Below are 21,342 nucleotides of genomic sequence, written 5' to 3'. Positions count from 1 at the left end.
CAGGCCACATCTGGCCCTTAAGCTTCCAGCCGGGGAGAGTAGCCCCCACTGCCCCCCTCCCCCGCAGCCATGCAGGACATGCTGCTCTGAACAGCATGGTAAGAGGGCTAGGGCCAGGGAGTTGGATAAGGGGCAGGGGGTCCTGGGGAGCAGTCAGGGGACAGGGGGTGGTTGGATGGGGCAGAGGTTCTGGGGGAGGGGTGGTTAGGGGATGGGAAATGGCAGGGGGTTGGATAAGTGTGGGAGTCCAGGGGCCTGTCAGGGGGCCAGGGTGTGGATAGGGGTCAGGGCAGTCAGGGGACAGGGAGGTTTGGATAAGGTGTGTGGTCCTGAGGGGGGCAGTTAGGGGCACTGAGTCCCTGGAGGGTGCAGTCAGGGGATAGTGAGCAGCGGGGTTGGATGGGATCCTGGGGGTGGTTAGAGGCTGGGGGTCCCAGGAGGGGGAAGTTGGGGACAAGGAGCAGGGGGGATTGGATAGGTGTGGGAGTCCCACAGGGTCTGTCAGGGGGTGGGGGATGTGGATAAGGGTCAGGGCAGTTAGGGGACAGGTAGCAGGGGAGGTTGGATAGGGGATGGGGCCCCAGGGGGTGGTTAGTGGCAGGGGTTTCTGGAAGAGGCAATCAGAGGACAAGGAGTACAGGGGTTGGCTGGATCAGGGATTCTGAGGGGAGCAGATGGGGGGCAGATAGGGGGCAGGGGCCAGGCTGTTTGGGGAGGCACAGCCTTCCCTACCCAGCTCCCCCCCCCAGTTTTGCAACCCCAATGTGGCCCTCAGGCCAAAAAGTTTGCCCACACCTGCTTTAGAAGAAGTGACTATTTCCAGCACCAAAAAGTAAAGACTCCCCAGCCTGCCTCTCTGTTGATCTACACAGCCCTTGACTTTTTAGTCACACCACACAACTAATACTCACCTCACCAATCACCCCCCCAGCTCCTGCCCCCAGATACTCCCTACTGTCCCCCACTCTCCCTGCTCCTCGCAGATACCCCCCACTGCCTCTTGCTCCTCCCAGATACCCCCCACTGTTCCCCACTCCCCATGCTCCTCCCAGATACACTCCACTGCCTCTTGCTCCTCTCAGACAACCCCCACTCCTCCCAGATACCCCCCCACTGCCTCTTGCTCCTCCCAGATACCCCCCACTGTTCCCCACTCCCCCTGCTCCTCCCAGATACCCCCCACTGCCTCTTGCTCCTCTCAGACAACCCCCACTCCTCCCAGATACCCCCCCACTGCCTCTTGCTCCTCCCATACCCCCCACTGTCCCTGCTCCTCCCAGATACCCCCACTGTTCCCCACTCCTCCCAGATACCCCCCCACTGCCCCTGCTCCTCCCAGATACCCCCCACTGTTCCCCACTCCTCCCAGATACCCCCCCACTGCCCCTGCTCCTCCCAGATTACCCCCCACTGCCTCTTGCTCCTCCCAGATACCCCCCACTGTTCCCCACTCCTCCCAGATACCCCCCCACTGCCCCTGCTCCTCCCAGATTACCCCCCACTGCCTCTTGCTCCTCCCAGATACCCCCCACTGTTCCCCACTCCCCATGCTCCTCCCAGATACCCCCCCACTGCCCCTGCTCCTCCCAGATTACCCCCCACTACTCCTCACACTTCCCCTGCTCCTACCCCTCAGTTACGACCCCAGCTCTTGACACCCCGCGCGCCCGGCCCCGCCCACTAGCCTCGTTTCCTATAAACCCCCGAGGTTTCGCCCCACCCCTCCCGCTCCTGCTGTAGGCCCCGCCCATCATGTGGGCGGAGTCCGGCGAGGATACGTCGCTGCGAGATCAGTGCCCCGGACACTGGTTGCCATGGGGGTGGGGCTAGGTCGGTGGGCGGTGGCAGGGGCGGGACTAGAGGGGACGTGTCTCCCCCATTGTTATGCCCTTTGCCCTAGTGCCGCTCGGCCGTTGGAATCTGGCGCGCCAGGCCCGAGCTTGCGAGACACGCGCCGCGCGCCGGCTTTGGGGCTCCCCTTCCACCGCCCCACCCCTCCCCGCCGCTGTCCCTCTCGCTGTCCGGGGGCTCGGCCTCCTCCCGGCGCACGCGGCTCTCGGCCATGCTGCCCAACACCGGGTAAGCGGGACCTCTCAGTCCCTGCGCGTGTCCGCGCGTGCACCCCCCGCCCCCCGGTCTGCATGCACCCTTCCCGCCTGCTTGCCCATCTCTGTCTGCATCTGTCCATCCCCAGCCCCCCCCGTGTCTGTGCCCATTCCCACCTCTGTCCCACGTCCATCCATCCCTGCCGCCTTGTGCTCCTCTGTCTGCCCCCCCTCCAGTCCGTCTGCACCTGTCATGCTCCCCCCATGGTGCTTAAAATGGTCTGAAAGAAGTGTGTGTGTGTGTAGGGGGGGGCATCATAATATGGAAGCAGCAGCTTTGGTAAGATGGGAGAGTAAGGCTCAGTGATCTTGTCCACTTTCCATTCTTTCCTCAGTTTCTGACCCTTTTTGACCCCCCCCCGTCCACTTTAAACATTGGGGACCCCTCCCCATGCCAACTTATGCCCCCGCCGCCCCGCACTCGTGTCTCAAGCTGTGAGCCAGGGTGCACGTGTCTATTGTGCATGGTGCTGTGAAATGCGATCATCTCCCTTATGGTGTATTTTGAACTTTCTGGGCGCGGCTTTGTGGATGCTATAATCGTGCATTCTGGACAAAGCAACCAGTTACGTAAAATATTCTTGAGGGTTTTACATTTTTTTTTTTTAGTAGAGTTAATGTAACTGAGTGTTCCTTGTTTCTCACAGTAGTTTACCTGATTATTCACATAGGGTGTGAGTGTACTAAGTAACTGCCCCAAAGGAGTTGCAATATATAGGCTCACTCATGCACAATTGGACAGAATAGCAGTGCAGAGTGGGCCAGCTGGGTTTAACTGATTCATTATTAATCATATTTATTACTATATTGCCTAAGGACCAACTATGAATGGGATCCTGTTATGCCAGGCACTGTACAAATATAGAGTAGTTGACAGTTCCTGCCTTGAAGACTTTACAATCTAAATAGATGTGAAAGATGGAGGGAAGGAGAAAGGGGTATAATATACAAGTAAGTGTCTTAGTGACTGGTTAACGCCAAAAAAGGCTTATTGAAAAAGAAGAGAGGTATGTGAGCGTTCACTGATAGTCATTCTCCCCTTGTCCCCACGAGTTTTCAAGGCTATGCTTCAAAGTCTGGGAGAGCTAGAGCTCTTCAAATAAAAGGTTGCCAGAATTGTTTTAATATGAGCAAAACATTGCACTTTTCCATAGTCTTGCTTTCAGAAACTGCTAAACCATTTTGTCTGAAATTTTCCAATAAGCAGGCTGAGGTAGAAACCTACCATGGACATTTTTTTCCCAAACAGTTAAAGTTTGGCAAAGTTGTAAGCAACTGAAAACAAGATGTTATAATGGGATGTGTCAGGTCAGTGCTAACAACCCCACATATAACAAAAATGTATCTTATATTTTCTCTATTATGGATCTAAAAGGATCATTTTTCCTTTTCCATAATGGCCATTTTCCCCTTGATAAGTTGGTTTTCTTTGTGTAGAACAAACCACATTACAAAACTATGTTATAACATCCATGTTGTAACTGGGATCCTGATTTTGTAACTGCAGATGGAATCAAAGGGAACTGCCAGGAGAGAAGTTTCAGCAGGGCAAAGGGCTCGAGGGAATTAGTGGGAGGAATTGAATGCAGAGATATGGGCAATGAGAGAGCTATGGAGAGTTTTGTATGACTTACTGAGCAATATATTTAAGACTAGAAGAGTTGAAAATGAAAATGATTAATCCAAATTACTTAGTGTAGCTCTACTCTAAAATGTGGATCAGAAGATATAAACACATGAAGTTGAATTTAGGAACAACTACTGCTTTTTCCTTTTATTGGCTGTACTGGCTCTGCAGAGCCAAGAGGAAGTGAATTTTGAGTCTTTTTGTTCCTCATTATTATCAACAGTGTTGGTTAGTAAATTTCAGTTACTTATACCAACCCCCTCACAAGAATCTAGTCAAGTAACTTTTGAGCTTTATTTGGGTTCTCTTGATCTTATAGCTGTAGGTTACCTCTGCAGGATTGAGGTCAATTCGTGATCTGCTAGACCAGGGCTCTGTTGACTTTAGTGGAACTCTGCAGGGGTATACATATTTGTGCTAGTGGATCCAGTTGCTGGAACAGGTGACTGGGTCCCAGTCTTGCCCTTTCAAGGCCAGAGAATTTTTTCTTTTGAGTGCATTGGGAATAGAAGCATGCTCAGAGTTTGCAGAGAGCTGGCTGAGACCCAGAGAAAAGTTATGAATAAAGACTGGCCCAGATTTTCAACAGTATGTGTGCACAGCACTGTGTGTGTGTGTGTGTGTGTGTGTGTGTGTGTGTGTGTGTGTGTGTGTGTGTGTGTGTGTGTGGAAATTGGGGTTGCTCTTGCGTGGATTTGTGCACATTTGAAAATTTAGATCTTTGGTTTTTCACAAAATAATTGACAGTTACAGATTTTATGCAGAAGAAAATACATTTAAGAGAAAAAGTATTGTCAAATACTTTTTACAATTTCTTTTTTTTAAATTCAGTAATACTTCGTACTTATATACCAAATTTTGACCTCAGCCTGTAATATGTTTACAAAGATAAGCTAGTTTTACTGCAATCATTTTAAAATTAATTTAAACCAAGGTACAGGGAGAGTATAAAGGCCATAATTTTTAAACTTGACATCAATAGGAGCTCACCAACTCTGAAAATCAGAACACTTATTTTTGGCTCCTACACCTCCCTGCAGCCACTGGCATAGTATGTTAGTGTTGTGATGATGAACTGAAACATCAAATCATGTTTAAATTAGAACCCTGCTATTTTTGTGTTTCAAATTCTGTAACTGATAACACACTTGGAAAGCTGTCTACGTGGATTATGCTATGCAGAGGAAGTTTGAGATATTGTTGAGATTACATTTCAGACACTGCACTCTTACTCTGTTATCGAACTGCAGCACTTATAAAAGTTATTGTTTGAAATGGTGTATTGAGTATTCTTGCAAAACAGAGCGGATCCATTTGTGTGACCTAAGTGGTCTTTTTGGCCCTATCTATAAACATGTTAAGTTACCCGCCTGCACTGACTTTGTCGTATAATGTTGTACTGCAGCTTAATAAGTTTCTAGTATACCTACATTAATACTTATATATAAGAAACAGTCACAAGTTTTAACACTAATTAATTGTAATTATTTTTGCCCTTAAAGATAACTTAGAAGTCACTTAATTTATTGTTTTCACACTGGAATAAATGAACCCTTGTTGTGTCCCCCTGGTTTCTAGGAAATTAGCAGGATGTACTCTCTTCATCACGGGTGCAAGCCGGGGCATTGGGAAAGCAATTGCTTTGAAGGCTGCAAAGGACGGTGCAAACATTGTAATAGCTGCTAAGACAGGCGAGCCTCATCGCACTCTCCCAGGAACGATCTACACTGCTGCAGAAGAGAGTAAGTTTTAAAGAGAGAGAGGATGGTCTTGTTAAGATGTTTGACTGGGATTCTGGAGATCCAAGTTCATTTCCTGGCACTGCCACAGACTGTGTGACCTTGGGCAAATCATGTAGTCTCTCTCAGCTCCAGTTGTTCATACATAAACTAGGGATAATACTTGCTCTGTTTTACAGGGGTGTTGTCAAAGTAAATGTATTAATGTGTGTTAAGTGTAAAGAGACTATGGTGATGGAGACTGTGTATCTGTATAAAGTGTGTGTTTGCATTTGTATACATGATAGAGAGCTTACGATGTTGGCACATACTATTCATTTTAAAGTTTCTTTTCAGTGTTTATTAAATAGTATTCAAAGAATTAAAGTGTTATATTATTATATTATATATTAAATATTCCAATTTAAAAAAAAACTTCCTAGAATTTGATTGTTGTAATGAAACAAGAGTTGGTTAGCTATGACTTGAGTTTCCTAATTCTAAATTTTTTACAATTAAAAATATCCATTGAGCCATTAATTTAACATGTACTTCACCTAACAAATATGTTAAAAGTATTTTATTTTAAAGAAAAAGCGCCACTACAATTGTTTCCTTACTTTAAGCCAAGCTACTATTTGTTGTCAAAATAACACGTTCAAATTTGCTGCATTAGAAGAGTCAACCCAGGTGCACCCCTATGCCTACGCACATACATTTGTAGGATCTAGCCCTAAAACAGTATCTAGTTTGGTTATTTCTTTCAAGAATTTTCACAAAAGGAAGAGCATAAGTTCAATTAACTCCTGTACATTTTTTAATAGCGATATGCTGTGGTCTCCATAATTTATTTGGGAGAAGCAGTATGATAGAGCAAGCAGCAGCAATCCTTATTTAGGTTGCCTACAGACATTCTTCAGACCATTTTTGAGTGCTCTAGTACTTCTGTGGCTTGTAGCAGGTCTTGAAAATTTGTCAGGGGAATAGTTCTAAGGTCAGGAGCCAGGGCCGGTGCAACCATTTAGGTGGCCTAGGCGGTTGCCTAGGGCACTGAGATTTGAGGGCGCCAAAAAGCGCCCCCCAATTTTTTTTTTAAATGGTTGAGCAACCGCTGCTGCTGGGACAGAGAGGGAGTCTGAGCTGCCGGCGGTAGCCGGCAGTCCAGGGTGTCCCCTGGGTCAGGGCACCTCCGCGGCAGCCTGCAGTCCAGGGTGTCCCCTGAGTCAGGGTGCCTCCGCGGCAGCCAGCAACCCAGGGTATCCCCTGGGTCAGTGCGCCGCCCCAGCAGCCGGCAGCCCAGGGGCGGGGGGTCCTCTGGCCCAGGGAAACCCCGGGCTGCCGGCTGCCGCGGAGGCGCACTGACCCTGGGTCAGGGCGCCGCTGCGGCAGCCAGCAGTCCAGGGTGTCCGGAGGGGGCGGCAGGCAGCTCCCATGGAGCTGCCGCAGTCATGCCTGCGGATGGTCGGCTGCTCGCGCGGCTCCGGTGGACCTCCCGCAGACATGACTGAGGCAGCTCCACCGGAGCTGCGGGACCAGCACGCGGGGCTGCGAAATTGCCGTCCACCTAGGGCGCTCAAAACCTTAGCGCCGGTCCTGTCAGGAGCCATGTGATTCCATGCAGTTTTGGTAGGCGTATGAGCCACCTCTCATTGGTTTTATTCACCGCTTCCTGCTTTTAACTTGTTACCAGCCTTCCTCCTCGCCCACCCCCCAACTTTGCATATATGGTGCCCCATCATGCATCTCACAAAACACATCTGGACAGGACACAGACAAAATAGATTCTCCGTCCATTCCCCCCACCCCCTCGAAATACCCTTTGGCCTAGTGAGCACAGGATGAGGAACAGAGACCTCCACTCATTAGGGCTTACTCTGTTCTTTAAATAAATAAATCCGCTTGCTAGAGAAACACTTCCTTCTCATTTTTCCTGCCTCTGAGGTGTAGAATTCCTCCCTCTATATCCACAAATTATCCTGGCATGAAGCTCAGGATGAGCAATATTTACTCCTGGACTTGTGACTGGCCCCTTTCCAATCAGTTTAAGCAGTATGCTGTTGGTTATTCTAAAACAAATTTTATTTTCTTAAAGGTACATTTGGAGCACTATAAATTTATAGTGATTGAAGAACAGGCCATACTTTAACTTTTAGCTTTTCCCCCAAAAAACTTGAAATATTCCCCCCCTTTCTCTAAGGAAGTCTAGCTGAGGAATGCATGGTGGCAGATTCCCCTTTACCTTTCATCGTCAAACAGTAGAAGATGTTGCTATATAGGAAAGTTAATGTTCTCTTAAGAATGAATGTGTCTGTGTGTACTGACCTCTAATGCCACTGTGTGGGCTTGTGATCCTTTGCAGCTCTTAAAATTTCTGGCTTGCCACAGTTATTAACTTATTCCTGTGAGGTGCTGAGCAGCTTTGACTCCCATTGAAGCCAGTGGAAGTTGATGGTGCTCAGTACTTGTAAAGACTGCATCATATATTTTTGAAGTCTGTTGATAATCATGACCAACTCTGAGAATATTTTATCCCATATTGGTTGCTCAGTGTAAGAGAAAGTTCAAAATGAAAAAAAATATTTTTTTTTCACTGTGCAGTTGAAGCTGCTGGAGGAAAGGCTTTACCATGCATCGTTAATGTGAGGGAAGAACAGCAAATCGCTGATGCAGTGGAGAAAGCTGTACAGAAATTTGGAGGTAAAATTAGTGATCATGGAGGGTGTTGTGTGTGTGTGTGTTAGTTAATGAAAAGCCTTCTAAATTTTCAGTCAAAATAGTCAAAAGGTTAGCTTAAAAAAACTGAATAGTACACTTCGTTTTTTCCTTGCATTTTGTATTAAATGGTGGAGTTTAAAATATTAATGCAAAATTAATTATTTTAAAACCAGGAATAGACATTTTGGTGAACAATGCGAGTGCTATCTCCTTGACTGGCACCTTGGAAACTCCTACGAAGAAAGTGGATCTTATGATGAGTGCTAACACAAGAGGAACCTACCTTGCGTAAGTACTGTATCTGGGAAACTAAATTGTTTAAATACATCAGTAGATTTAATTACATTTTCAACATCCTTAACAATATCACTTCACACAGTAACTTTTGTAGTTATCTTATTACGCTAACTTTTTAATTTTGAGGTGAAAGTTTAAGGTACAAGGCATGTGTGTACATACATGAATGAATAATTGGGAGATTCTGAATGAATGGTTGAAGATTAACTCTTTCAACTCTATTATGGGTTGAAAGACTAAAGGATGTGCCATGTGTCATTGGAAAGGGTTTCCCCTAGGTTTGCAGCAAGATCTAGGGCCCAGATCTACACAGATATTTAGGCCCCTAACGTACTTTTAAAGCAATGGAAGTAAGTAGCATAAATACCTTTGTGGATCTGGTCCTTAATGTTTGATCTTGAATGCTGGTGACTGGTGACTTTGTAACACAAAAGTATTCAGGCTCTCTATACAGGAAACAAAAGGCTAAGTTAATGCAGTTGTGGCAAATGAACTTCAGATCATAAGACCCAGGTTTTGCTGAAACTTTCCTGCTCTCTTGTTGTTGTAATTGAAATCATTATAAATGTTAACTCACTTTGTATCTTTTTGTGATAGGTGTATCTTAATTGTAAATTGCCTTCTTACCAGTGTTCCTTTTCAGCTCTATGAAGGAAAAAACACCTGTCAGATAATTTACAATAAACAAATCAGAATCATTAAGAAGGAAGTCCATTTTCAGTGAAAGAAAATATGGTCTACCATTCCATCATAACAATATTGGTTTCATTACTTCATCAAATATCACTGAGAGTTGACTCCACAATTGTATAGCTCTTTTTATATTTTGTTCATCTTTCCAAATTGGTAATACACTAAAATGAAATCTTATATTTTCTAGAGACTTGGTGTTTTTTTGTTTTTTTTTAAATTGTTGAGAGTTAAAATAGAAACCTTAATTTTGAGGCTTTCATTCAATTAATGTTTGTGGTGATCAAGGAGCTCTTTGATCTTTTGAATTCTATTCTGAGAGCGACATCTGTGGTGCTACATTATAAAAATGAATTTGTTTTTATTGTCTGAGCAATGAACCTAACATAGTGAAAAGTATATTTGAAATTATTCTGATCTTTTAAAAATAGTATAAAAACTGTGGGAGTGGGGTGGGAGAAAGGGGTTGCTCTATGAAATCAGATATAACGCGGTAATGCAGCTTTCTAGGGGCCGCACACTCCAGCGGATCAAAGCAAGTTCGATATAACACAGGTTCACGTATAACGCGGTAAGACTTTTTTGGCTCCCGAGGACAGCATTATATTGAGGTAGATGTGTAGTTTAAAAATGATAAACAACAAAAACTTCTGTTTGTTATACTAAAGGAGGTGGTTTTTGTTTTTGTTTTTTTCCTAACATAATCCTGGAACATTTTATTTAACTATGGGTGAAGTGCCACAGTTCACTAGGGAAAATCATCTTTTAGAATAACAGGCAGGAAAATGTTTCAAGAAAATATTGAAAAGCACCCTATGGATGGCTGTTGCCACATCTCTGAATAAGTACTCTTCTCATTTTCAATATTACAGTATTATTTTTCTCAATAATGGCACCCACATTTCCTCGGTGGTGACATTAACTCTGATTAATATCTGTAAGGAGTGCTGATATTACTATTTTTTTTACAGGGATCGCTCTCTCTCCTTTGATTGCTACAGTGCATTAAAAGGGGAAAACAGCTTTAGTTTTGTGTTGCTAAACATTGAAAAATATGAAAGATAAATGATACCCAAAGGAAAAAAACAAATGTTGTCAGTTAGCATGCGTGTATGCTCTCTCTGTAATGCTGTCCCAGCCATGCAGATAGTTGGTTCAGCAGACCTCTATAGTACTACCCAGAAAGAAAGATCACACGCATGGTTCAGTGACAAAGGCACTCGGCCAAATTTATTGCCCTCAAGGCAAAGTCCTGGTGCCCTGGCTCTGTGGTTACAGGTATACTAACACATGAGTGCCCAGTGGCAAGGAACAGCTCAATCAGCAGGAGGAATTTCTGCTGTCCCCTCTGCCTCACAAATGGATAAGGTGATGTATCCTGACATTTATAGACTGAGATGAACAACTTACGAACCAGCGTACATTTTCATGACATTTGCTTGTTACCTCCCCAGGCTTATCTTGCTGCATGCTTTTCTGCTGTCAACCCTCTCATCTGGTCTTAGGTTAGGCTGTATGTGGGCTAATCTTTGAGCGCGCGCACACACACACTCTCTCTCTTTTTCTTTTTCTTTTTCTTTTTCTTTTTCTTTTTCTTTTTCTTTTTCCTTTTAGGAGTTCCTATGTCCTAGCAATACCTCTGCCAAGGTCAGATATCAGACAATAAACATGTAAACATCAGCTTTAATACATGGCCTGACTTTGGTTCATGACATGGCCTCACTTTGATGGTTCAGGCCTTAGATCTTACACCAGGCCCACTGCTCCAGGCTCTCTCTGTCTCCTGCATCAGGGAGTGGTCTTAGTTACAGTGGTCGTAACAATCAGTTCAGAAGACCTAATGCATAACCTATCCACACACTTCATCCCTTTTTCTTCTTCCCTTGTTGCTTATGTAACCAGGTTCTGTTAATAAATGTGTGAAAAGTCAGTTCTTTAGTGAGATTAGTGGTAAATTCCACATGCAGGATATTGCATTTATTAAGATTAGTAACATGGTTGTGTGTGGTTTTTAAATTTTCTATTTTATACACATTCTTGTCAACATGTTCTTGGTTCATACACTTGCAGAAAATTAAACATTAACTTGAGTTATACAGTGTCAAAAAAAATTGCTTTGAAAGGCATGCTCCAACTCAACCAAAACCATCCTTGCCCAACCTTCCCACTGAGAGAGATAATGGAGTGCACAGCTGTGCCTTACAAAGTGCCCAGAAGGTGAATGGACTTGGGCTCGTTGGGCCAAAAGAAGCAGCAGATTTCATAGTCATGGCTGCAGCCTGTGGAATTCAATGCAAACATTTTTCTTCAGATGAGAAGTAATTTAATGTCTGATAACATAAAAATTAAACATTTTGTTTAAATATTTGAGCTCTGGTTGACTATGAATCAATTATTAAAGTAGACTGGAAATTTGTTAAATACTACTTACTATTTTAATACTTTATTGTGGCATAACCTAGAGATCTTAACCAGGTTCAGGCCCCATTATGCTGTTCGCTGTTCAGACTTGCAGTAACTCCACTCCCAAAGAATCTGAAGCTACACCGCTGCAATTGACTGCACATAACTGCATGTAGTTAGTTGTGGGATCGGGGTCTAAAAGCTTACATCAGTTTTTCGCTACTATCGTAAATTACGTCACTTTCCAGCAGATACTCATTTGCAGCACTAGGTTTAGAAATGGCAATTGTATTGACCAGCTTTTATAAAATACAGTTTGCGTCTTGTGACAGTGCCATGTACACTGTAAAGTCTTTGGATTTTGAACTGAATAAAATGGGTGAAGTTTTCTTTTTAATGGAGAATGGGATTTTCCCTATGATATGTTTTTGTGAAAGGGAAAATACTTAAAGGATGACATACATGGCTAATGTGGAAGAAAAACCTCTCTGCTTAATGCATTGGAGAAATGGTTTAGCAGTATGAAAAAGTCTAGCTAAAGTGTCACAATTAGAGCTGCTGAGTACTTCTGAAAGTTTGACTCCATTTGTAGGTTTTAAGTTGTTTTGGAAAATCTGGCCCAGTGTGAATGCATAAATATTAGGAAGGACTTTTCATTCAGATAATATATTATTATATTGGTTCTCTGTTTTAGATTAAGCAGAATATGGATATGAGGACAGGTGCAAAGTAATGAGATCAGAGTAGATTACAGCATCTTTTAAAATAAAAGATCTCAAAGTATGTTCACTGGCATAGTGGCTTTGGCAAAATTATAAATTTTTTGTTTAAAAGAGACGCACCTGAAGAACTACTAACGTCTAATTTCTGTTTCATTTTCAGGTCTAAAATATGCCTTCCTTACTTAAGAAAGAGTAACATTGCTCATATCCTTAACATTAGCCCACCAATTAACCTGAATCCCATATGGTTCAAAAATCATTGTGGTAGGTGGTGGTATATTTACTTATTTTAAAAATGTTTTAAAAATTAATGAGTAGTTATGAAAGGCACAAGAGTGATAGGCCTGGATACTGAAGCCCTTACTTTACCACAGCCGATACTATACCTGTTGTTGTTGGGGAAGACTAGAAGACATGCCTCATGAATGTTTCAGGGGTAAGAGGGTAATTTTGATCTCCATGGTCCTGTCAGTCCTTTTCCATATAAGAAATACTATCGACAATTCCATGAAACGCCATGGTACACTAATAGTTGTCTTCATTTCCTTACCTGAAAATCCGACAAAACTACCCCTGATTTGTCATTCTTTTATAAGAATAATGAAATACAATTTTCTAGTATTGTGGGCCAGAAGCAGGTCATAGACCCTATGTGTATGGAACAGCTTGATGACAATTCTGCTGTCTCTGTGCTCTTCAAAGCATTTTGTGCCAAAGGATGGTAAAAACTTAATTTTTCAAACCTACAGTGAAACTAGATCACCTTTTTTGTCAAAAGTTTTTGCAGTTGCCATTTTAGTGCAGGTGAAACAATAATAAAGAAGTTAATCTTGACAGAACAAGGAGCACTGATCTCAGGTTGCAGTGAGGGAGGTCTAGGTTGGATATTAGGAAACACTATTTCACTAGGAGGGTGGTGAAGCACTGGAATGAGTTACCTAGGGAGGTGGTGGAATTTCCATCCTTAGGTTTTTAAGGCCCAGGTTGACAAAGCCCTGACTGGGATGATTTAGTTGGGGTTAGTCCTACTTTGAGCAGGGCATTGGACTAGATGACCTCCTGAGGTCTCTTCCAACCCTAATCTGTGATTCTATGTTCAGAACATTTAGTTAATAAAAAGTTCAATGCAGACCCATTCTCCTCTCAGTTCTTACTTTATATAGATTGTTCCACTCTAAGGAACTTCTTTTTAATAAATTATACTACATCAAGGAGTAAAGAATTAAATCAATGATTCTTAAAATTTCAGACATTATATTTGTACCTTACTAAATAAAATTCTTACTTTGTCTTAGCTTATACCATTTCTAAATATGGCATGTCCATGTGCGTGTTGGGGATGGCAGAAGAATTTAGAGGAGAAGTTGCAGTCAATGCTTTATGGCCTCAAACAGGTGACTTGTTTTAAGATACTATAATGTTCTCTTTGATGTTGTTAATTGGATTTCTTCTCTGCTCAGCCTTCCATCTTGCAGACCTCATGTATGTCACTCTGAATAGACTTTCTTAAGATTGTTCAGAGCAGGGATTTGAAAATGAGCTCACTGTCCTGAGGATTTTTTTTTGTTTTTCATTGCTCATATTCAGGGTTTTTCCTACAAAAACTCTTCCATAGTTCTCAGTTGTTAGGCCACTGTGACTTTAATCAAATGGCCGACCACATGCGCTGCAAATAGTGAGTGTTTCCTTGCTAGCAGCTTATTTATGCCTTACATTTGACTGAAGCAACCTGTGGAGTGGTTGGCTCACTGACCCACTTTAAAAAAATATATTTTTAAAGGTTTAATTTGCCCATTGGTTTTCTTAAGTTCTGTTCCCTTTTTAATGTGCACAGGACTCTGATGTAAACAACATCGCAAAAGGATCATTTGTTATGTTATCTTTTTAATATATGCTGTGCCTCTGAGAAGTTATTTGACAAGAAGCACGTTCTGATAATGTTTGGTGTGCCTGACTGCTTTGTCCTGCCTCGGCACAGAGAGCTGGGCGTGACTTCTTGAGATCATTTCCAGTCAAGTTTTTATGCTTCTATGATATTTAAATACTTACCAGATCCCTCTCAGCCTTCTCTTCTCTAGAATAAATGTGCCCAATTATTTCAACTTCTCCTTTTAGGTTTTATGTTTTCTAAACCACTTATTTTTGTTGCTTTCCTCTAGACTCTCTCTAGTTTGTTCGCATCTTTCTTATAGTGTGGTGTCCAAAACTGGACACAGTATTACCACTCAGGCCCCCCGGTGCCAAGTAAAGTGGGACAATTACCTCCCATGTCTTACATGCAACACTGCTGTTACTACATCCCAGAATATTTGCCTTTTTTGCAGCTGCATCACATTCATTCACATTCAATTTGTGATCCACTATAACCCCAGATCCTGTTCAGCTGTGCTTTCGCCTAGTCAGTTATTCCCCATTTTGTAGATGTGCATTTGATTTTTTTCCCCTCATTATAAGTGAAGTGCTGTGCACATTGTTGAATTTAATCTTGTTGATTTCAGACCAATTCTCCAATTTGTCAAGGTTATTTTGAATTCTAATCCTGCTCAAAGCACCAGGACAGGCAGCCACGCTGCCCGGCTGGAGCCAGCATGCCACCGTGCAGGACAGAGCACAGGTCAGGCCGGGTTCTGCAGCTGCGCTGCCCCAGGAGCTCACAGCCCCACTGCCCAGAGCATTGTGCTGGCAGCGGAGCGAGCTGAGGCAGCAGGGGGAGGAGGAACAGCAGAGGAGGGCCTGGTGGCTAGCCTCCCTGGGGCAGGAGCTCAGGGGCCAGACAGGAGGGTCCCACAGGCCAGATGTGGCCCGCGGGGCATAGTTTGCCCACCTTTGGTCTAGATATACTCTGTTCTCCCTCAGCATGGGGTGACAGACTAAATGAGATTGTACTGGCACAACAACTTTGGTTTTAAAAAAGTCACATACCTAACTAAAATTATTATGCTAGTATAAAAAATGGTATGTAGACCAGGCCTTAGTCTCTCACTTTGAAGAAAACAATTGAACCAAGTAAGATTATTTTGAGAATCAAAGGTATGGGCTACATTATGCTTTATTCTAGTCTTTTCCTTTGCAAAATTTAGATATTTTCCTTCTCTTCCACCTGCACAATAAGTTACACTATCTCTGTAAAAACAGCCAGATCTACACATTAGTGATTTAAAGCAAATGAATTTAGGAAGGTCCAAATGTGTTTCTTAACATTTTTCTTATTTCTCATCAGTCTAGAGCTGCTATTTATGTCTAAAGTAATGAATTTAACTAAAAACCTCTTATGACCCCTTGACTAGCAGACTAAATTTGTCAAGTTAGTTTTAAAGATTTTGATTTTTTTTTGGATGTTTAATTGTTTAAGTGTTCAGTTTGTAGTGCTTTGACTGGAGGTAACCAGATTCAAAGTTGCGTGGAACAGCTTGAAAAATAAAACATAACTCTTCTCAGTATTTTATCCATCTTCTAAGGCTTACCCTCCCTGCAGGTAGGCCAATATGGCTTAAATGTCTTTTTAATTTAGGATGTATTATAAACGTGATGGTGGGAGACTCACTGCCACAGCACCTCCTGCTGGTCATCTTAGGGAATTAGCTCTCCAGCCTCCAGAGCACCCTCTGCAGGCTGGTGTCCCACTGCCGCTTGGCCCCCATGTCCCCCATGTCCCTCCCAGGACTCAGGTGCCCCATTATCTGGGATGTTGCCCCTTGCCAGTAACCCCTTTCTCTCAGGGTCTCCCCTCCTCAGGGAACCCCCACCTCACCTCAGTCATAGGCTACTGCCAGCCACCAACTCACCCCCACACCCTGGGGCAGACTGCAGTGTCAGCCACTCATCATAGGCAAGGTTGGGTCTGGACCTGCTGCCTCTCTCTGCAACCCAGTGCCTCTATGGGGCCTTGGGCAAGGCCTGCAGCCTGGGGAATTGCCAGGCTGGAGCTCTCTAGCCCCGCCTCACTCTAGGCACTCTGAGCTTCCCAGCAGCCAGGCCCCTGTCTCTCTGAAGGCAGAGAGAGATGGACTGCTCCTGGTCCACTGCCCTCTTATAAGGGCCAGGTGCGGCCTGATGGGGGCATGGCCCAGCTGTGGCTGCTTCCCAATCAGCCCAGGTTTCCCCTACCCTAGCCCTTGCCAAGGGCAGTTTTAAGCCCTTGAGGGCAGGAGTGGGTGACCACCCCACTACGTAAGGTATAGCCACTTACAGATGTGATTTGAAAAAAGGAAGAATGCTGTACAGGATCATAGGGACAGCTTTCATATGCTGCTTATTTATACTCATTCAAGTATGAAGAGTACATGTATGCTTAGAATTCTACTATATTGGGCACATAAACTGAGTAATAAGGTTTGCACCTTTGCACCACTAATACATTTCAAAATTGTATTTTAATTGTACTGTTAAATGATTCAACTTACGTGCTTCAAAAGAAGATGTGAAATAGTTCCCGCAAAACAACTGTGGAACTAGAAAATTTCAAACTTTAGTGGCACTCCAATAAAAAAGGCACTTGTTGCTGTTGATTAAAATATCCAAAAAAGAAATCAGATGTTTCTATCAATTACATCTTTGTGAATCTGTGTCTGAGAAGTAGTTGGAATTCTCTCTCTTCCTTTCCCTCCCTCCTTTGCTCCAAAAACTTTATGGGCATTTTGAACTACTGCTATTAACATAAGTTAAACTATCAAACAAAGTTAAAAAACCAAATTAAATTCTGTATGTGAATTTAGTACTTACAACATGTGGTGAATTGACACTCTCTCCAAGACTGAAGTCCTTTATTTGAACAGAAGAACAGGTAGAACAGATGGCAAAAATGAAGCTTCTGCATGCTGCCCTGCCAATATGCTTCAGCCCTAACCTCTAGCATTTGTCTGTACTAGGAGACTTTCCTGGTTAAACACAGTTCATAATAGCTAAGTTAGCTGACATGGTGCCAACCACAACTTTCTGACGAGTATAGAAAAGGGCAAGTTAGGGTGAGCCACTAGTAGTTAAAACCCTCTGGGATCAGACATGATACTGACCACATCATGTTCTTGTCGAAACTGATCACAGAATTGTCCACATCGTGTCAGCCGACTTGTTAAGAATCATGTTCAACCAGGATAAAATTTCCTAATGTAGACAAGGTTTGGCGCTCAGTTCTTGATCTCCCTGCTCACACTATTGTTGTTGTGCTGTGGATTTTCCTGTGTGTGTCTGAAGTGTAGACCACACATGGAAACAATGAATATTCTCAGACTATAGGATTCTGGAGTTCTTCTTTTGAGGCAGTGCAGCTTCTCCATTCCCACTTCCCCGTTGAGATGCATCTGCACACTGCACCAATCCAGGAACTCTCTGGAAAGCTCTGATTCTTGGGTTTGGTGCAGATCGTGTCTCAAGCTGTAAAATGTTTGAGGTAAGATTGTATAAGGAGACTGAGGATACAGCTACACAACCTGTGGCAGCTAGCCTCCCAGCCCGGGTCGACAGGCTTGGGCTCATGCTACTGCTCTAAAAATAGTCGATGTAGATGTTGCAACTCATGCTGGAGCTTAGGCACTGAAGCTTAGGGTTGGGGGTGGGCTTCAGAGCCTAAGCTCCAGCATAAGCTGCAACTTCAAAGCAGTCTCTATTGCAGCTATTTTAGCATGGTAGCACAAACCCACATCTGTCAACCTTCAAGCTTCGATGGCTACGCTGCCGTGAATTGTGTAGACTTACCCTGAAGCAGCAAGCTGGAATTACTACATCAGGTTCCTTGACTTTAGCTCTTGTCAACCAGTTTCTTGCTTTTTCTCCTTTTGTTGGGAGTTTTTTAAGATTTGAATAAGTCTGATTCCATAGCAACTGCCTCTCTTAACGCAACTAAGTTATTCTGGTGTCTTCTTTTTTTCCTGCCCTGACACTGGATTCTGTAGGAGAGGCTAAGCTTAAAGACTCTGTTCCTTGCAGAGGCAAAATGTCTGTGAGAGACTCCCGTATACCTGATGTTCTTGTGGCTTGGGTAGAAGGGCTTTTGCCCAACAGATGTGTGCTACTCTGGCCCATAAGGATCTTGAGTATTGGCTTCAGTGTTTGCCGATGGAAGAGGCTCCTGGTAGCTCTTCAGGTTCACAGTCTGCTCCTTCAATACCCTGATCCCTATGGCTGTCCATGTTCATGTCTGAGAGATGCTCTATTCTGAGAGGGTCTTGGAGGCAAAAAACAGCATGGCATTTGTCACCAAAGTTGTGTCTCATTATCAAGTACCGAGAAGAAACAAAAGAGATGGTACCAAAATGGATTGGTTTAGATCAACAAATAATAAACCTTGGTTTACATAATTGATTTTAATCTTGTTTTGCATGTGTTCTTTTTAGTTCTTTTCCTAAAGAAATGTTGATGCTCATTGGTTGGAACCTCACTCCCTCTGAGTTCCAGTTCTGTTGTAAGAGATCTAAGTGTGGTGCATTCAGCAGTTCCAAAAGAGGGACTTCTAATTCTTGGAGTACTGAGGGAGAAGTCTTCACCCACTGTTCTAGGGCTTGTGTTGCCTTCCCTGCTGCTGAATGAAGGTTCAGCTTCCCCCAGAGAGGTTGCACTCCCTTATTCTGGCCTCAGCCCCTCTTGGCTCTGTAGGAGATTCAAGAGGGAGACTATCCACTGTCCCCTGTCGTAGACTCTAACCTTCATTTAAGTTGAGGAGAAGCCCATTTCCAGATACTTCATCACTGATGATTGTGCCAAGGGTTTCCACAGTCTGCCTTGCTGCTATCTGGAATAGAGCCTGAGCCTCACTGTTTTGGAGGCCCTTGTTTCCCTACACCTCATATGAGGCGTTCCTTGGTTCTACTTTCAGTACTTCAGTACAAGGCCTCACCATTGGGGTTTCAAGCCCCACTTTAGCCTTCATGGGCTAACTTCACTGTATCCTTATGGAAGCTGTCCACCATCTCCCACAATGGAGTCAGCAATCTAAGAAGTGCGGTGGGAGAGGAAATTGTTCTTTTGTCTCCCCACACCACACTTCAACTCCGATGAAATCAGCCTCTAAACCTGCGTAATTCCAAAAGGGTGGTAGAACTAATAGCACCTGTGCAATCACACATAACAGGAGCTCCCAGTTCTGGCTATTATTATTAAAGGACTTCTTAGATTAGGCTAAGTAAACATGTTCAAACTTGATGTTTTTGTGTGGAAAGTTACTACTTTTAATTATACACCTCTACTGTGATATAAAGCAACCCGATATAGCTCGAATTCGGATATAACGCTGTAAAGCGGTGCATCGAAGGCCAGGGCTGCGCACTCCAGCAAATCAAAGCAAGTTTGATATAACGCGGTTTCACCTATAACGCAGTAAGATTTTTTGGCTCCCGAGGACAGCGTTATATCGGGGTCGAGGTGTATTTGAATATATATCACAGTATTTTTTTTTTAAAGCACTTGTCTCTTACAAACTAAGTATTTAAAAATACAATCATCACAGGAGCCTTCAAAACCTGATGCACTGAAGAGCCAGTCTTCAAGCAACCACAACATTATAAATAAAAGAAATTTATTAGAATAAGTGCTCTCTGTGAGAGTCTGCACAGTAATTTATAAGATAATTAAAAACTTCCTGTAAAATCCACTATTCTATATGCAGACCAAGCTTTATAGTAATGAATATCTGTCTTCCCTAATTGACTTTAAGAGCATTAGAAATATAAGGCAAGGCTTTTAAAGTATCTGTAATTCAATATCTCCCTCCATGATCACAGAATCCTAAATTAAGAAAGAGGAATAATAGCTTAAAATCTGTTGAATGTACAAAAGGAGTCTCAAAATGTTTATCTTCAAAATACATGGAAAACAAAGATAACACATTTCAGGTAATCATGTCCTAAGATAGAAGAATTAAGTAGTTGTGTGGCATCTAAAATACTGTGAACCTTTATCTTTTTAATGAATTCACTGAAATTTAATGTGAATCTATTTGATTAACTTTGTTCACTGTAGCTTATCACTTCGCTAGAATGGATGCAAATTATTTCTTCTTCTTCTATTTTGATTTAAGCAAACATCTGATCTTCTACTTGTGGAGAAAAGCAAGCTTGTCTGAAACCAAAGGAATAAATGTATTTGACTGAAGTCCTGCCTGCTCTGTGGGGATCATAAAGATCCCATGAAACTTTTCTGAAGAGTAAGGGTGAAGCCTATTGTCCTTGGACAATTTCCCCTTCTCCTCCACCCCTGGGTAGTACTGTGTCCTTTTGCTAATAATTATCCTTTTTCCCGTGGATGGTGGAATTTCACTGATGCTGTAACTTTATTTTTCATTCTTATTTTTATTAAAGCTTTGTAGAATCTTTCTGATTGTAAAGTGCTAATAGTGTTTTAAAACATGTTAATGATGCCTAGAACTTGGGAAACATGACATTTGTCTTTTTTACCACATATATTTCAATGTATAATTTATTTCTAATATTTTTACAGTGCCATAAGTGCACATAGATAATACAGATGCTGGTTACATAAGCCACAACACTGGCATATTTAGGGATCTTTCACATAGTGAATTTGCTTGCTAAATTTTTTTGAAACGTATTTACATTTCAGTGTGGACAGATAGTCAGTAGCCTCTGGTCTCTATTACATAACCACAGTTCAAGTACTTACAAACACTTTATGTACAGTAAGTCTGTTTGCTATTTGTTCTTTAGGGTGTCTATGAAGGGGTTCAACCATTAAAAACAAATTGAGGATACTGATCAGACCGTCACCAGATCTATAGATTAGACTTCCCTACAATGAGGGATAAATGGGTTTGTATACTTATTAGAACAGTGTTTCCCAAACTTGGGACGCCGCTTGTGTAGGGAAAGCCCCTGGCGGGCTGGGCCAGTTTGTTTACCTATTGCGTCCGCAGGTCTGGCTGATTGTGGCTTCCACTGGCCACAGTTCGCAACTCCAGGCCAATGGGAGCTGCTGGAAGCGGCGCGTGCCGAGGGACATACTGGCCACCAGACCTGCGGACGCAGCAGGTAAACAAACCGGCCTGGCCTGGCCTGTCAGAGGCTTTCCCTACACAAGCGGTGTCCCAAGTTTGGGAAATGCTGTACTAGGAGTAG

The 21,342-nt window shown here is 43.2% G+C and overlaps 1 protein-coding gene across 1 annotated transcript in view; it reads left to right on the top strand.

The window, feature by feature from the left end:
* Window positions 1–1,878: 1,878 nt before the first annotated feature.
* Window positions 1,879–21,342, top strand: part of HSDL2 (hydroxysteroid dehydrogenase like 2) — a 29,015-nt gene continuing 9,551 nt past the window's right edge. Inside the window, exons 1-6 of the mRNA XM_030567357.1 lie at window positions 1,879–2,079; window positions 5,311–5,474; window positions 8,049–8,147; window positions 8,339–8,453; window positions 12,438–12,541; window positions 13,573–13,671. Of these exons, the coding sequence (XP_030423217.1) occupies window positions 2,063–2,079; window positions 5,311–5,474; window positions 8,049–8,147; window positions 8,339–8,453; window positions 12,438–12,541; window positions 13,573–13,671 (598 nt within the window). The 5' untranslated portion in view covers window positions 1,879–2,062. The remainder of the gene's footprint in view (window positions 2,080–5,310; window positions 5,475–8,048; window positions 8,148–8,338; window positions 8,454–12,437; window positions 12,542–13,572; window positions 13,672–21,342) is intronic.

This window comes from Gopherus evgoodei, chromosome 6, assembly GCF_007399415.2.
Source record: "Gopherus evgoodei ecotype Sinaloan lineage chromosome 6, rGopEvg1_v1.p, whole genome shotgun sequence".
In the NCBI taxonomy this organism is placed as follows: Eukaryota; Metazoa; Chordata; order Testudines; family Testudinidae; genus Gopherus; species Gopherus evgoodei.
Note: the sequence above shows the minus strand (reverse complement) of the source record. Positions and strands in the feature narration are given on the sequence as shown.